The 18,532-nt window shown below is 32.6% G+C and overlaps 1 protein-coding gene across 11 annotated transcripts in view; it reads left to right on the plus strand.

Moving 5' to 3' along the window:
• The window catches only part of LOC148613669 (cGMP-inhibited 3',5'-cyclic phosphodiesterase 3A-like), a 136,604-nt gene that overhangs the window by 93,623 nt on the left and 24,449 nt on the right, over positions 1–18,532 (plus strand). For 9 of the 11 annotated variants that reach the window (XM_088587146.1, XM_088587148.1, XM_088587152.1 and 6 more), the window contains 3 exons: positions 5,482–5,742; positions 8,993–9,598; positions 12,815–13,069. In XM_088587146.1, coding sequence (XP_088443272.1) covers positions 5,482–5,742; positions 8,993–9,598; positions 12,815–13,069 — 1,122 coding nt within the window. The remainder of the gene's footprint in view (positions 1–5,481; positions 5,743–8,992; positions 9,599–12,814; positions 13,070–18,532) is intronic. The other 2 variants (XM_088587147.1, XM_088587157.1) reach the window with 1 other exon arrangement.

Genomic DNA, 18,532 nt, shown 5'->3' on the forward strand with positions numbered 1-18,532 from the left:
CATATCTGTCAGAATGGTAGAAGTGCGAGAATCTGTCATATTTCTCGTCAGTGTACCAATATTGTCATTGTGAACTTATGTCTTATACAGGATTAATAGCATAACAGTAGATTGAGAAATTTTATGAATTTTATTGTACCCAACGTAAAATCCTTGATGAGGCTTTAATGTCGTAAAACCCTTGTTGATGATTTAATGTCTTTTTACATTAAGATCAGTTTATCCGTTTGTCATTTTTGAAAATGAAAAGCTTCATCAAAAACAAACATTGTATACCTGCTTCTGTTTTAACATGAATTTGTTTTACTGGTAAGCTGGTCATTTCTGTCAAGAAAAAGTTTTCAATTTTAGGGGTCACAAGTGTTTAGTCTTGACATTTATGCATTTTAATTTTAATCACCCTGTGAATGTAGTGAGAGTTATAACCTCCTGAAAATTACCCCATGTACAAAATATTGGTACATGGTACCATTCTGGCTCCCACTTGAGTGCTGTTTTGGTATTGGCATCTGTCTGTTTGTAGCCGTCTTATTATAATTCCTAAAGATACAGTCTGGAGGTATAGAATTGTCAGTCCCTCTGGTCATTCATTTGTTCTTTTGCACCTGTATCATGCAAGCCTAACCATCCATACTTGAAACAGTTTAACTGATTTTTGGTGAAACTTCACATACTGCAGGGGTATTGGTTGAATATCATGTTGAAATGTATCTGAAGAAAAATGATTGCTTTTAGATGCTTGAAAGGGTAGGTAATCCAACTTCAAGGCTTACTTCATCATCATCATCATCATCATATTAGAGTCTTAGATATTACAGTGAAACTTGTCTAAAGAGAACCCCATTCAGGTACATGTACTGAAGACGGCTCTGTTTGGACAGGTTTGATATACAGAGGTTTAAATTGCCTATATACAATGAAATGTCAAACCTGAGTGTGGTTAAGACAGATTTTTTGTTTATTCAGAGTTCTCTTTAGCCAGATTACACTGCATTTTGTAAATTTAAAAAATCAAAGTCTTGTTTGCCTTTGTGCTCTGATAATGTTTGTCAATGATTGTTTCATGCACACACATGCTTCCCCATTCATATTGTTTTTTTACAGTTGACTATTCTTCCTTAAGATTGTGCTAATCTTGGAGATATGTGAACTTTTAAGGACTTCATTTAATGTCAAACTAATACAACTTTGACATTTAAGTAACACTCCAGCTAAGAACCATGCAAAATGTGATTCATGGTTGGAAAGCCTACATATTTTTATTTTTAATAGTTTGTTTGAAATGTCATAGTAAACAGAAATAAACATGTGGTTTTTCATATAGCCCATGCTCTTAGGAGATAAAAATTATATAGAATGCACTGTACATTTCAAAATTAAGGGAGATAACTCTGTGAATGGTGCTCAAATACAATAGAAACTACTGTATTTTCAATGTCAATTATCTCCTAAGAGCAGGCAGATTTGAATGAATAATTACACATTTCATAGTATAGACCTATAAAACAACTTAATTACAAAAATAAAAATATGTAGCCTTTTTTGGGATGTATCACATTTTTCAGATTTTGCATGATTCTTACAAAGACAGCTACTTAAATACAATGAGCTTTACAAGCTTACATTTATCTTCGAATGTCTCCTTAAAAAACTGAAATTTCCCTGACAGCCTTCTTAATGAGTCTAATCTACGTCAGAAATCCTAAAAAAAATCTTAACTAGAATCAAACTTCTGGTCATATTCACGATCATTAGTTTTTCATCATGATTTCCTGCCCACAGATTTTGTATGTTGGAGTGATGGATCTCAGATGAATCGCCTTGGAGCCTAATCCTTCCATCAATTTTGCCGTTTATATGTAGCCGACCATAGCTTGAGTTCTGTTGAGGAATTTCATTTGTATGTACATTATGCTTTTCTATTGATGGAGGAGAGAGTCTTTGAAAACCATCAATATGTCGAAAGATTTGTTTAAGAAAATTCTTAAAAAGCGCCATGGAACACTGAAACACCAGGATTGGATAGAAATGGCTGAAGTGGGTATTCTCATTTATTTTCTGACTGATTTTGTTTGCATTGTGTAAGATTCATTATATTTTTTTCTTCTAGCATTTCTATGTGCTCCTGTGTATGTGCCAATGTTTTCAGCTATAGAGTTTGAATTGAATTTTTATTATTTTTTTTTTCAAAAGATATTGAAAAACTCGTACACTGGTATTGAAAAATGCAGTCTATTTTTTTTCCTAATGGCTTCTCAATCCTTTTCTTGATTAAGTACATTTGACATTGTGATGATTTTTTTCATTGTAATCAGAATGAGAGCCCTAGCAGTGATATTGTATATTGTGAATATGAAGAAATGTGATTCCAGTGTTATTAAATACAATTATTCTTTTTCTTCCCTACATTTAATACCTGATAGGGCTATATGGAAAGACTACATTTCATGTAGGCGGAAACGAAGGCAAGGTTTTCATTTCTTCATACTTAAACATAGGTATCGTCTTTGACAGAAAATTTGATTTCAATATAAATATTCATCGTCATATTGACAAAACTGATTGAAAAACACTAGAAGATTGATTTACAAACACTTTTGAAATGGCAAGAAGATTAAAATGTTATCAATATTTATCTGGTGATAAATTTTTTGCGGTTGATTTATTGTTATATTTGACAACTTTGAGATCTACAAATGTCACAAATTTTGCTTTGTGTATAAGTGATTGGTCAGTCAAATGTCTGTCTGCCTGTATGTTTTATTTGAAATGTTTTTTTTTTTTTTTCACATTACTTCAGGGATGTCAGTAGTATTTTAAGTGGCAGGAAAAAAGAAAAAGTCAAGGTAAACTGATGAAAATTTTGTAAGAGTTCACCCATTTTTGAAAATAGAGTAGCCGTAACAAAGATTAGGAAGTAGTAATGTTGTTTTGTCGGTTGACGGCTTCTATTGACAACCCTGCTACTTTGAAATATCTTGACTAAAAAGTAAAGTCTACTAGTAGTGATAAATATGTTTCTATGATTTTGCAGTTGGGTTTGACATGTATGGAAGCAATCTGTGTGTATATATTTATATATACTTTTGGAAATGCTATATATCAAGTAATTTCTGCATTTGTATTTGCAAAATATATTAAAATCCAAGTATTTATCGTAGGTAGCAATTATAATTTTCACATGCACATTCCATAGATCTTAAAAGAAACAAGTGACTCCAGATATTTATCAAAAATATTTTACAAGAGTTTATTCTCTAATACCTATTGACCTTGACCTCATTGTTACCCTTCAACACAGTTTCGTTTCCCTCTGGGCTGTAACCCATTACTAGAGAAAATGATGGACTTCTGTTATTAGCAAAAATTATGTTTGATATGGGTAAAAGATTGCATACTGCTCAACACTGCCCCTCAACTACTTTTACATGTTTCCCTCAAATTCAAAGGGGCCATGCATACAAAAGGATCTATATCCAACTGATCCAAAACTTTTTTTTGGCAGGTGGTATGACAAAAATAAATCTATCTTTAAATTTATTTTTGTCTTTTTTTATGTTAAAAGAATTTTACATTTGACCAAACCTTGTAATGGCTTCTTCTACATAAATTATGAGCTCTAAGTGCTTTTACCAAGCTGACAAACATGCTTTTTGTGATATTTAGCATCCTTTGCAAGTAAATGAGTATTGTATTCTCAGTCTAACACTACTATCTAAGCTTTTGTTGTAGTCCCATTAGCCCATCAGTGTAAATTCCTGCAAATGCTTGTAAAATCACTTAAGTATTTGCTTTGAACCTGGTCATTAATCTTGAAATAATATAATTTATGGATTTTAATTTCCTGTATAGATCTATCTTTAAAGCCAAGGTGTTACAGTAAAATGGTTTTTTTCAAGTTATGGTACCACAGATTTAAAGAAATGATTGCTAAAATGTCAAACGATGGATATGCTTTCTGTACATGAAATCGGTCGAAAGACACAATGACCTCAGATCACATCTCATATTTTAAAGATCAGCATTTTAACAGTGCTGTCAGTACTTTGCTTTAAATATGTCATGATTTTTTTTAACATTTACATAACTTACAAATTGTATCCTTATGTCTGAAAAATGTATTTGTTTTGTTTTTTTTATCATTGTTTATTGATTTAAGTCTGTTGTCAATCAGTGGTTAGTGAAATAGTTACTTGAGTTTGGTTCAGTGACTACGCACACTGTCAGGGGGAAATTGTAACTTATGTTTGAGCTGTAGTGTAGTTTGACTATATGAATGTTTTATGATAATTGTACCCAGAAACAGACAGAATTTGTAGGGCTGTTAGTTTGGCTTCTGAGGTACTGTCTACCACCGCAATTCGGTTACGACATTCAGTAATTAATGTATTGTACTGTAGATCTTCTGATTCTTCTCTCTCAACTCAATAATTTCAGAATCTTCAGAAGATTTTCACAGGTTTTCAGCTTTCTCTTAGACAAGTTTTACTAATGATGTAATTTCCAATAGATTTTTCTGTATTATCAAAGTCTTGATTAACTTTTTCCAATTACCATCACATTTTCACACCATTCCTGTGATTTTTAATGAAAATTTCATTTGAGTTGTTATATTGACGGAAATGTATTGTTCGCTTGGAAATGAGGATTCGAAACAAAATATGCAAATAATTTTTTTTTGCTCTGTAAAAGAAAATTAGTTGTAATGCTTAGATAACATGTTTGCTCAACAATGAAAAGCAACCTTGATAATTTCTCTACAGTGGTTGATTAGAAATTGAATGCATTGTTCTATGTAAAACTTAACTTGTAGCTTTTCTGGTTTGAATATATTGATACTGTTATTGAGACTTGCTTAGTTGAAGGTTTTTTGAGGGGTCAAGGTTGTTTGTTGAGCTGACCTATTTTTATGTATTTTTAATAGATCGTGATATGATGCTTGTAGATTGTTGAACAAACTGAAATGATGTCATATGATAAGTGAACTCATTGGTATAAATCTTCATATTGCATTCATTGGAGTTAGTGCTCCTGGGAAAAAGTGATAATTGTCAATTTTTTTTTTTTTGGAGAAAATTCCCACATCTGTATCATTAAAATTTCCATTATGAATGCATTATTTGTAGCAGTGTTAAATCATATGCATTTTTTGCAATAATCTTTTAAAATTTACAGTATGTTGCAAACTGTCAGAGATAAGAATCTGTTTAATTAGGTTTATTACAGAGTTATTACCCTTGGGTTTCTTGAACAATTTTTCACAGCTTTTGATAGAGTCTACTCTGGTTGTAACCTGTAATTTAAGGTAAATGGTATAGACATTGGAGGAATTACCATGCTGGTGTAGTTTTAATAATTCCATCAGTTAGTAAATGCTATTTTTTTATGCATTTATTTTGAAAATCAATACTCTAGTACTATTGTGATTAAAAATGTAGATATCAATTCAGTTTTGATAAATAATCTGTCTTATTCTTTCAGAGTTCTTCAGCAAGTTTTGAATCTGCTCTACTAGGGGAGGCACATGGATTGATTACAGATATGTTAGCCGACTCCACACTTCCTTCTCATGTGGTCATTCGGCTGAAAACTATCAGCAACATCCTGAAACCTCCAGAGAATCACTCATCCTTCCATAAACCTCGAATTAGCCCTCTTGTTTCACTCACAGAGTCCTCACACTATGGATCTGATACAGAAGAGAGTCCTTACACTGGTGAGCGACCTTCAACACTACCAAAGGTAAGTTGATGAAAAGCTGACTTTTTGTACCCCACTCAACAAGTGGGTGCTATATATGGGAATCACTTTATCCGTCCGTCATTCCATCTGTAGCAATTATATCGGTTCTCAATGGATGAATTGATTTCAAATTTGGTGTCTGGCTTTATATAGAACGAACTTACGCTGTAAGTAATTTTGGTTGCTCTGCTATATTGACTTCCTGGTCGAGTGGGAGTAAATACTTCATGTTTTGCCAGCGATTTCTTAAGCAAAAAAAAACCTGTCAAAATGATGACCAGGAATTAGTCCCTTAATTATTGAAAACATGTTTTAAAAAGAGTTTTCCATGAAATTATATATAAATAGCCTGAGAATAAGATTGACATCATTTAATGTGAAAGTAAGTATTTGGAAAATTATTCAATTTACCGTGTGTTACATAAATGTAAATATTTTAAAATAGACCAGTTTACCAAAAATTGAAATTTGAAGAAAATTGAGTCAAGTTGAAGTTTAGTAGTTTTTGTTAAATTTTTGTTTTGGCTAGGCCAGGAGGAAAACAGAAATTAATTAGAAGTACAGGGTCTCATGATTAATTTCTGTATTAACTGTTCAGTTAACAAATAAGTAGCTATTCTCTTGACCTACACTTAGAAATCGATGGTAAAGGAAAACTATTGACCAAACTTTACGACAAACGTGATGACTTTTCATTCAGAATTGTCAACTTTCCTTTCATTTGTGGCAACATCCCATTGGCACCTGTGTATGGAGTGTTCATATCACAACTCATACATTATGCCAGAGCTTGCCGAAACTACGCAGACTTTTTGCATCGCGCTAGAACTCTAACAAATAGGCTTCTGGAACAGGGTTATGTTGCTACAAGATTGAAGTCATCACTACAGAAGTTTTATGGTCATCATCATGAACTCGTGGATCGTTATGGTGTATCCATCTGCACCATGAAAACTGATTTATTCAACAGGTCATAGTTTTCCTTTCTTCGTTTGTCTACCTCGGACTTGACTTTTTATGAGCAACTTGGCGGGTGCTTCTAGAAAAGCAGAGAACGCTTACCCTACCGATGCACCTGGTCCATACCCCCAGTTTTTAGTGGAGTCCGAGTTGCTCATTTGCTTTTGTTACTTTGTACGTATGATTTTAGTTGCTTTATGTTCTTTGTTGTGTATGTCTGTTTTCCATGTCTGATCTTTGTCCCTGGATTACATTCTTTTGATTACCACTATAACCTTGGTTCCCTTGATTACTCTTTCTCTACCATTTAGACTATCACAATCTGAATGATACATTGGGTGAATTATGATATGAAGTAACCAAACACATTGACAGTGTAATTTGTCCACAGAGGTTTCATAAAGATAAGTGGAAATGGAAGGTTCTAAATCACATTCCCCCTTTGATACATTATGAAGGTGTAGACGGTCCAATTTCTCTAATAAGCCTGTTCACTAGAAAGATAATAAAAGCCCTGTGTCCATAATTGTTCCGGCAGAATCAAGAAATAAAAGCAAGATTTTCTGTACGATTTTGTTAAGGATGTAGACCTAGGGTAAGGGACACAACTCCTACAAATCATTGGAAGGTGTGTTTTCAGCAACTTACATCAATCTCATGAAAGCATCAAAGTAACTTGGACTGATTTCATTCTTTTTCAAATGAAAGCTTGATAGGCTTGATGACATTGAATATCACACAAACATATCACTGATTTCAAGAGTGATGTCTTGTCTCCTACCTTAGGTCTGCCTCTTTAAATGAGTCATGATGCATTTCATTGACTTGCACTATAAAGAAAATTAAAGGGCAGATAACTCTGTCAAAAAAAAAAATTCTAAAAAAGAATTTCAAAACAATATCCAGAGATGCTGAGGTCAAATAATGGTCATTTTAAATAAAGAAGACATGATTGAAATAAATCATATTCAGACAAGATTTTTTACGGTTTTTAGTGGAATTCCGCTATTTCAAATCCAGATTTTATTGTTACGATCCTTTTTTTACTGTATATTTACTTCTGATTTTGTCAATTTCCGCTTTTTTGTAGACCTTGTAAAATCATCTCTGTATATTGCAAGATTAGTGTTTTTTTTTTTACATGCATCTGGTAAATTTCCCATTGTGCCTGATTCTTACAAAAACTTAAAATTCATACCCAAATTTGTACAGAATCAAATTCATGGTTATTTCTCACACACCTAAAAGTTATGATGCAACTTCTATATACTTTTGATTTATATATATTAGAATTCACAAGTTCAACTGGATGTGATAAAATAGCAATTTTCTTGTCGAGTTTTTATATAAAGACTCTAATTTCTACAAATTAGACATGTATTTATCACTTTTGATCATTTTCAACCCATTACCTAGTTTGCTAATTGCTGTATTTTCCCTGCTTGAGTGCTAATGTGATTGATAAAATATTGGAAAACCAGTTGTGAACATATTACAAGAGTTAAATTATTTTCCAATAAAGGTTTTTTGATACAACCCTATCAATATATCACCATTCTATAATAACAGGATGTATTTTCTTCCTAACATGAGCTGTTATTGGAATTTTTCAGTGGAAAATAGATTTTTTTTTTAAAGTCTCTGAGGACAATGCACTGGACATCCATAAGCTAAGGAAACAGCCATTTTCAAGAGATTTCTTCAATATTCTAATGAGAATTTTAAGCTTTCATTTTTTTTCTCCTATTAGGCTACCCTTGTACTCATTATTTTTCTAGGGCTTCAGACTTTTTTCTAGTTACTGAGGCCTGGGAAATACTTCAATGTGATGCAACAAGTACAATGAAACCTGTCTTGAGGAGGTAGACCTAGGGCTAGGGACATAACTCTTAAAAACCAGTGTTATGTTTGTATCATACTCAATTTCACTAATGCTTATCAAGCTTTTATTTGAAACAGAATGAAATCAGTCCAAGTTACTTTGATGCTTACATGAGATTGATGTAAAATGCTGAATGCAAGCGTTCCAATGATTTGTAATAGTTATGTCCCTTACCCTAATACTACTGACAAAAGTGACCTTCCAAGGGAGAGCAAAATCCTGGTCAGATAAGGCAGGTGGTCTTTATATACAGGTTAATTTTATATAATTTGCTCTACATAGGGATATTTTAATCAGTCTTTTAAGACAGGTATTAGCTGAATATAGATGGTAGGTTTGAGGTTTGATGGTATTTCTTTTTAAATTTGTCGAGCTACATGTATTATAAAAGTATTTACTTTCTTTCAGAAACTTATACGCAAGAGTTTACCCCAAGGTTTGATCAGACGTATGTCTACTAGTACCTGGACAACAACAACATCTGCGACAGGGATGCCAACATTGGAACTAGAGCCCTGTCGTATAAGAAGTTCCAGTTTTCGTCACCATAGAGATGTCTCTCCAGGAGCTAGTCCTTCTGGCAGTCGTAGTAATAGTCCCTCTCCAAGTTCTCCAACAGTTGCATTAAATATTCCAAAATCTCGCTCTTTTTCTTTAGCAGCGCCATCTACAACAAGCGGATCATTACTTGGTAAAAAATTCACCCGGAAATCTACAGCACCATGTGTTAGCCAAGACTGTAATGTAAGTTCTAAGCATTCAAGTTTGCTTTCAAATAATGACGCTGACTCCCAAGAAGAGGGGGAAGGATCAAGTCATAACAAAGATTTCCTGCAGCATTCTTCCGTTAGGACGCGGGCAAATATCACATCTGATTACGAGAGCAATGACTCTCCAAGTAGTAGTGATCATAGCGATAATTTGGTGACCTCTGAAGATTACGTCACTGGGTCACCTCCAAATAAGTCTCTGTTTAGTTCAGGCATCCATGAGGAGTCCTTACAAAAACAAATGGTAAGTTGGAAGCAGGATTTTTACTATGGGTGTCTAGCAGCAGATTTCTTCTCAACGTTAAGTCGCAAAAAAATGAAAAAGGGGGCTACTTTCTTTTGGAATGTTTCTTTCTAAATTGTCAGAAAGTGATAAAGGGAGGTTTATTCAAAATTGCACCCATGATATGACTCCCTTTCTACGTAACACTCCAATTCATTTAGGTTTCTTGGCCCTATGTTGATGACATTTTTTTTTTCATTTTTCAAGTTCACAAATGTGATGCATGAAAAATATTTTTATATTAAGTTAAAAATTTGTAATTGATATTTGATTAATTTTAGTCTTTGCTGATGCTGATGAAATAAAACCATACACAATATCCTCCAAGAAATGAAATAACTTACCTGTAATCAGTAATTGTCGTATTTTTCACCTTTGACCAAAGTGTCCTGGTATTATTGCTGCACAAAGAATGATCCATCCCTCTCTCTGTTGTATTGCTTAGCATTTCCCTCTCAGTTGAATGTAAGCTATATCCTTGCTTTCTTGGCTATTTTTAAATATTGTGAATGAATTTTTTTCTGATGCATCAGACTCACTGTACTATGATATCATTTGAATTGTAAACTCTTTTGATTTCGATTTTCACTTTCTAAGTATATTTTCATTCACTATAAATGTATATATTTGTCACTTATATGATATTTCATGATCAATTACTGTATAGTGGAAAATTTTTGTGGGGTACTAATTTTGATGTATTTTAGCAAATTACACAAAATATTTATTCTGAGCTCAGGTACTTAGAAAACAACTTTGGATCTGCCATAATTAGAATAGCATGTTTTTATTCCCCAAAATCGCCAAATTTTACCCTGCCAAAATAAGCAGCTATGCGTTGTATCTTTGATCATATCTTATTTCTTTATACTTCATTTAATAATAGTTAAAATTATGGTAAAGTACAAAGTCTTATGATACAATTGAAACAAAAGAAAATAAGAATACCATATCAGATAAAAGTTTTCCAAGCATTTATTTGTTTGAAAAACTGTTCTTTATGACTATTCTGGAGTTTGTTCAAAATTTACATTATATAAGCATTGAAAATCCATGGAAGTAAGTTTTGTATAGAGTTTCTAGAAATGATTTTAACTCAGTAGCATGTAAGTAGCTATTTATGTAGCAGTCCTTGTAAGAATCAGGCAAAATCTGAAAAAAATGTGATACACTCCAAAAAAGGCTGCATATTTTCATTTTTGTTTTAGGGGTCTATACTATTAAAGAGTAATCAAGGGAACCAAGGTTATGAAATGTGTAATTATTCATTCAAATCTGCCTGCTCTTAGGAGATAATCAACAATGAAAATCCAGTTGATTCTATTGTATTTGAGCGTCATTTACAGAGTTACCTCCCTTGATTTTGAAATCTACAGTGCATTTTATATAATTTTTATCTCCTAAGGACACAGGTTATATGAAAAACAGAATGCTAATTTCTGTTTACTATGGCAATTCAAACAAAATATCAAAAATAAAAATATATAGGCATTTTACCCATGAATCACATTTTGTATGATTCTTAGCTGGAATGCTACTAAATATTCCATACAGAAATTTTAACTGACAGTGATATAATCTGCAGTCCTTTTCACAAAAAATCCTAAGTGTAGAATTAAATATAAGTTATGACGTCATAAAAGGTCTAATATTGTGTTGTCATAACTATTTTAACTCTTACAATTTTTTGTGAAAAGGGCTGCATAGCCTTACACAAGTGGATAAGTGAGATGGAGAAAACTGGCACCTATCTATTCCATTCTTAGGACCTGTTGGGGTTAAGGATATAGAGAATATTTCTACAGTTTGAGTTTTCCTCATCTCTTACTTACATTTTTGTGTTAATGTCTTTTTCTCACTTGCTTTATAGCTATTTATAGTATTTTATGTTGAAAAAGATTTCGAAAGTCTGTGAAATTCCTCAGTTTCTGTGAAAGTACTTTATTTCCTGGATACCAATTTTTGTGGATTAGGAAAGAATCACAAATTTATGGATTATTGAAATCATGGTTATGAGGTTTTCAGTATACACATCAATGGGATTCTCACATCTGTTGGGAGCCTACCCACGAAATCCACGAAAAATTGGTACCCCACAAACAATAGTATTTGCACAATGGTAAAATCCAGTAAGGGATAAATTACATTACATGTATGCTTATATTTATGTTCTCATTATAAGATTGAGAATTCTTAAACCCTTTAGGTTGCAAAATATTTCTGAATTCCAATTGAGAAAGTTGTCGTCCAACAAAGCAATCATACCTATTGATATTGTACCACTTTTCCACAATTATGAAAATACAAAATAATAATGATTTAAAAAATGATGGCAATGACGAAAATCTCATTATTCTAAAGTTTTTGATTTTGTAATTGAAATAGTAGGCTCTGGTAAATTAAATTTGTTAGGCGGTGGATATTGAATGTCACTTCTTTTGAGACACTAAATCTTAATCACTGGAAAGTTTTTCTGATGTCATTTACATCTTTTTGAAATAAAGATCATAACAAACTCTGAATCTGCATCAGTAGTATGTATGTATTTACATATATATTGCATTATGGGGTTTCTCCTTGTGAACATAACTACATAAGTTAAATATTAGTTATTTATGGTTACCTTTATTGGAATAAAATCACTGTTAGGGTCTGTACACATATGGCATATGCAAATTTACATGTATTCTCTGAGTACAGGCCCATTTAAGGATAGGATAATGAGGCAAGGACTATGTGGAAAATGTCAGTGAGACAGTGACCCTTGTAGTATAATAAGACGTACAATTAGAAATGTGAAAAGAGAACACTTCATGGCTTTCATTTTTTAGTAGGCTTGATGGGTGGGTGAAACATTGTTTTGCCCTGTCTGTCCATCATACTTTAGTAAGCACAACTCTTTTGGAATTATTGCACCAAATTTCATGAAACTTTGTAGGTAGTCAGGACATGATATATAGTTTATATATTACCAGGAATTGATAATCCACTGAATTTTGTAGGAGTTATACTCCTTTGAATTTTGGAAGTGGGGATACATTATTTTTTGTTGACAAAAACTAACTTTAATTTACAATAGTTTAACTGCATTTAAACTAATTCATTTATTAGGTTTTTAGAGGAATGTGAAACTTTTAGTTAATTCTATGAAGAATTTATATTCACATGATATTTCAGGTGTTGAGAGAGTCTTTATTGTCTCACAAACATGCAGACGCAGCTGATGACGCTGACAATGAGGAAGAAACAGACACTTCCGATCAGTGCAAAACATTAACAATAGATTCAGAAAAACTAGAAAATAGACTAGAATTACCGTGGGATGTTGATAGTGTGGAAAGTTGTGATTTATTAACAATTCAAAAACTGAATGACTGGGATTATCCAATCTTTGATTCAGCCAAGTCACATCCAGATTCATTGTTAAGTAAGGTAAGTATGCTTTACAGCTTAGAAAAACAAGGAGCAAACAATCTGTTCTTTTTCCATACCTGTGTATGGAGTTTTCATACCTGCTTGTAGAGTTTTCATATCAAAGCTCATACTTTATGCCAGAGCTTGCTGTAACTATGCAGACTTGTATCTTACTAGACTACTTACAATTAGGCTTTTAGAACGTGGCTTTGTTGCTACAAGATTGAAGTAATCACTTCAGAAGTCTTGTGGTCGTCATCATGAACTCATGGATAGTTACCATGTATCCATCTGCACCATTGTTCAACATTTCATAGTCTTCCTTTCCTCTTATGTCTACTCAGGACATTACTTTTTATGAGCAACTCATTGGGTGTTAATAGAAAAGTAGAGGATGCTTTCCCTACCGGTGCACTTGGTCCATGCGCCCAGATTTTAGTGGAGTCTGATTTGCACATTTACTTTTGTTACTTTTTATGTATTATTTTGGTTATTTTATGTTCTCTGTTGTGTGTCTGTTTTCCATATCTGGTTTTTGTCCCTGGATTACATTCTTTCAGTTTCCGCTAGAATCTTGGTTCTCTTGATTACTTTTTGTATCATATTATCGCTTATGATACTCAGAGTGTTTAATTCTGATTGACTGGGATAATCTGGTCTTTAACTTGGTCATTTTCTATCAAGTAAGGTACATGTAGGTATGCTTTGTATTATATTATTGCTGGTGATGCTCAGGGTATTTAATTCTGAATGACTGGAATAATCTGATCTTTAACATGGTCATTTGCTATCAAGTAAGGTACATGTAGGTTGGCTTTGTATTATATATGCTCATGATGCTAAGCATGACAAGTCTTAATTTTTTCTCAAGGTTTTGAATTAAAGACTATGATAAAGTTAAGAATGCAGGATAAGATTTGTACTCACTAAATTATATTTATTGGGCATATTTTAACATGTGAATTGTTTTCTTCAGTAACCAATAACAGATATGTATATTAAATTATTTCCTTATATGCAGCTTCCATCATATTTTTTTTCTCTTAAGATCCTTCAAATTTGCCAAGATTTTTTGCAGTCTTTAAAGATTAATGGATTAGCACCAATCCAATCTAATCACATATAGAAAGTGCTTTCAGCCGATGAGTGATGTATTCTGTAATCTCTTTCTTCAATGGACAATTCCTGTTGTAATTTAATAACATTCCCCCCATTAACATATCTAATCCCTAGTGACTGGTCTCGTAGCTTGGTGACAAATCGTTATTATTGTCAGACTATGTTTGGATCGCTAACATACTAATTGGGTTCTTGAGCTGAGCTGAGTCTGTCAGTTAAACATTTACAGTGATTTTCATGTTAATTGATTTACATAGCTGACCTGAAATGCTATGGTTAAGGAAGGGGTTTTTATGTGTCATATGCAATGTATTTATAACAATGTATTGAGTTTGGAATTACTTTGGAATTAGGAAAATGACCAAAAATAAATTTGTAAAACTAGCCCTTTCTAAGGGGGTTAGTCATGCCGGCATGGTTAATGGGTAAGGTTAGTAGGATAACAAAAGTCAAGGAAACTTAGTAACCCCCCTTAACCATGACGGCATGACTAACCCCCTTAGTGGTGCTAAGTTTTATAGATAATTTCTTCACTTATTTTCTTAAATCCAAAATAATTCCAAATTCAAATAGTACCTTGTTTTATACATAATTTTTTGAGCAGTTTTGTACAGTGAAACCTGTTAGAGTCAAACCTTGAATAAATTGAAAACCTCTCTAAACCAGACACTTTTTCAAGTCCTATTATATCAATTTAAATGTATTTTGGCCCTTTATAAACCAAACACTTGTCTAAACCAAACCAGTATTTATGTCCAAATTGGGATTGTTTCAGGCAGGTATCACTGTTGCTAAGTTTCTCATGAATTTTATATACCTAACATGGAGGGCAACATTTTGATTTCAAACTTAAAATGAAAGGTTTGCATTCACATCCACTCACTAAAATATTAAGGGAAAAAAGGAGGGTGTTTTCTGTATGAAATTATTTCCATATATCTTTCATTGTAATGACCGATATGCATATTTCAGATAGAAATTGTAATGGATTCTGCACCCCCTCCACATGTTCGTTGCTGGGTTCTCAAGTATAAGGTCAATAATTGTCCATGATTTGTTACAAAACATTTCATCTAACCGGGCATTTTAAGGACAAAAGCCTGTGGTTGCCATGGCTACATTAAGCTAACAGTTTGAAGTGGTGATTTTATCCAGATTGACATAAGAGCCAGTTTATATATTATATCAATAGTTTGGTACTTGAAAGATGATTCTTAGGAAAACAAGCATCAATCTTTAATATAACATCATTCTAAACTTCTGTCCAGGAAGAAAACTCTTTAAAATATATTTTAAAGTCCACAGCTACTCTTACCATTACCAGTTTTTCTAAATTGACCTTTCTGGTTTAGGTTTAGTACCTAGGTTAGCCCCCTGGTTAGTTAGCTTTAATGGGTTTATGGCTGGAGCTAGATATTGGTTAAGTCACACCAGAGCCTTTAGAAGTTGTTGATCACTCGTCTATTCCTCCCTCTGGATACAGGGCAGGGGTTAAACTTTGGATTTTCAAGCTGGTTGCCCAGAATGCATATCCATGTAGAAATTCGGCAGATATTATGATATGGGTGCCACAGGATAAATTTTATCTCACTGAATTTTTTGTTGCAATGTAATGTATATACTAAATGTATGTAAAAAAGGAGTAAGTTTGTTTTAAATTTATAATGAATGGCTCTGAAAATGCTTTTAAAATTCCTTAACAAAACAACCATATTTTGCTAAAATGAAAGAGTTATCTCCCTTTCTTAAATAAATTCCAATACCTTCTATGTAATTTATTTCTCTTTACTCATTGAATTTAAATTTTGAGAAAGGATGCATTTGTGATATGAAATAGGTGAACAATTTTTGAAAACAAAATTTGTCATGAGTCACCCACTGCCTGTTTATTTCGTGGACACTTTCTTAAATACTCTCTATATTGTTAAATTAAATTCTGTGCAAAAGTTCGGTAGCCCAGCTCAAAATCTGAAGCCATGGGATTCTGGGCAAATGCTGATTTTTAACCCTGCAGGGACAGGTGGCAACTGCAGGGTTGCTTTAATTCAAATTCTCTTGTCAAAGAAGAATGAGCTTTTCTGATTGGTTAAAACGTGGTCATGTGGTATTCATATATAAATTTGAATTAGAATGTCGGTAGAACATAACAACATTATCTTGCCCAGGGTATTACCATGCAGTAATGGTTGTTTCAGATTTTTCAATAGTTGCTTATGTCGAGGACATTATCTATAAATTGCACCCATTCCCACAACGTTTGATGTGATGTTATAGGCTATGATATGGTGATACCTCTCTGGACACCAACTACTGTAAACATACTAATTTTCACTATTTCCGCTATTTTCTTAGTGGATAGGAAATTGTGAAAAAAGTACCTGCGAAATTGATTTTAAACATTATATAATGCTAATGATTTTTTAAAGTTTTGAAAATTGATACCCGCAAATATGTTCATTTGACAGATTCTGTTAAAATAAGCAACCATGAAAAATTAATACATTTACATTATTATGTCACAATTAAGGTCTGTCTTTTGATGAAAATAATAATTAAAAGAATTTTAGATAATATGATCTTTTCTTGTTATGCTTAACATATTTTCCAAAGATTTTTTAACATTATTTATACAAAAGTTGCTTATGTAAAGGGCATTTTCAGGTCTTGCCTGAAATGTTGATAGGTGAGGGAATTATCACAGATGCCTAATTTTATGAGATGTCTGTAATATTTATAAATATTAAGTAGAATATTCTGATCTTTCAGACGCTTGTGAGATACCATTGAAATAAGTGCAATGGGGATTCAGATCATGCAATGCTTCCAGGTTTCATGAAAGTTATTAATTCTTATTGTTTCCAATTAGTGAAGAAATATGTTTTCATCAAGACAAATTAGAGATGTCGATTTCAGTTTTAATGATGATTACTGAAAAAAGTCCAAATTACAGACAACTCAAATTTTTCTACTGTTTGTATCAAAAATGAGGTTAGCATCAGTGCATTATCAATGTGGAAGGCAATGTTGCCTCCCTAGGGCAGTCAATTTATTGAAAATGCCCTTTACAGTTGTGTTTTAAGTTTAAGAATCTGAAGCTGTGTGTTGATGACCCAGGCAACATGTCATGTGGTAATTAAGAAGCTGTCTTTGTAAGAATCATGCAAAATCTGAAAAACGTGATACACCCCAAAAAAGGCTACATATTTTTATTTTTGTAACTAAGTTGTTTTATGGGTCTATATTATGAAATGTGAAATTATTTATTCCAATCTCTCTGCTCTTAATAATAATCAGTATTGAAAATTCAATAGATTCTGTTGTATTTGAGTGTTATTTACAGTTATCTCCCTTAATTTTTAAATCTACAGTGCATTCTTTATAGTTATATCTCCTTAGAACATGGGTCATATGGAAAACCGAATATATAAATTTCTGTTTACTATGGCAATTCAAACAAAATATCAAAAATAAAAATATGTAGATTTTTCAGCCGTGAATCACATTTTGCATGATTCTTAGCTGGAGTGCTACTTAAATGACCTCTTGATTTTAATGCACATAAGTGAATACCACATGACCATGTTTTAACCAATAAGAATATCACATTCTTCTCTGATTTGAAATAAACAAACTTTCAATTTTCATGATGGAAGTCTAAACTCAAAATTTAAATGATATTAATTTGTTTTTGGTATGTTTTGAATCAGGATATGACTTTAAAATTTTGTAGTAATAAAAACATGAAATAATTTAGTTTCTAATCAAATCCTAGAATTTCAAGGGGTGATTTTCTTTCTGATACCAAAACAATGATTTGATTTGTTTAGGTCAAGTAGAAACTTCAGAGGAATAAAAAGTTTAATTTAGCTACAACTGAGCATGAGATTATTTTTGACGGAAAAGTCAATTTGCCAGCACCTGCGTCACGTCATGTCATGCCAGGTCAATGTTCCATCAGCCATTTGTGTTTTAAGCTGACTGGATAAATAGTAATTACTAGGAGTCTTGATTTCATTATCAGGAGTTGAAATGTTTCAATGAAGGAACATTAATGTGGGAGGGGTCTAACTGGCTATTTAAGTGAAATAGGCCATGAACTGCCAGTAAAAGTACACTGATGATTACACTCTACATTTACTTATACATTTGTTCAACTTATTGGCAGAACAAAAAATTGTAAGAAGGGGGTCAGAGGGTGGCTGTCCAGTAACCTTACATTTAAAAATACAATTGATTTGCAGAACAAGAAATTGTAAAAGGACATCAGGGGAAGCTGTCCAGTGTACGGCAATATACATGTATTGTATATGTGCACTTAACTGTATCAGACATACCTTATTGACCACTCTGTTGGTCACATGG

This window comes from Perna viridis, chromosome 6 (genome assembly GCF_037379345.1).
Source record: "Perna viridis isolate PV_CMFRI_1.1 ecotype Kerala chromosome 6, ASM3737934v1, whole genome shotgun sequence".
In the NCBI taxonomy this organism is placed as follows: Eukaryota; Metazoa; Mollusca; class Bivalvia; order Mytilida; family Mytilidae; genus Perna; species Perna viridis.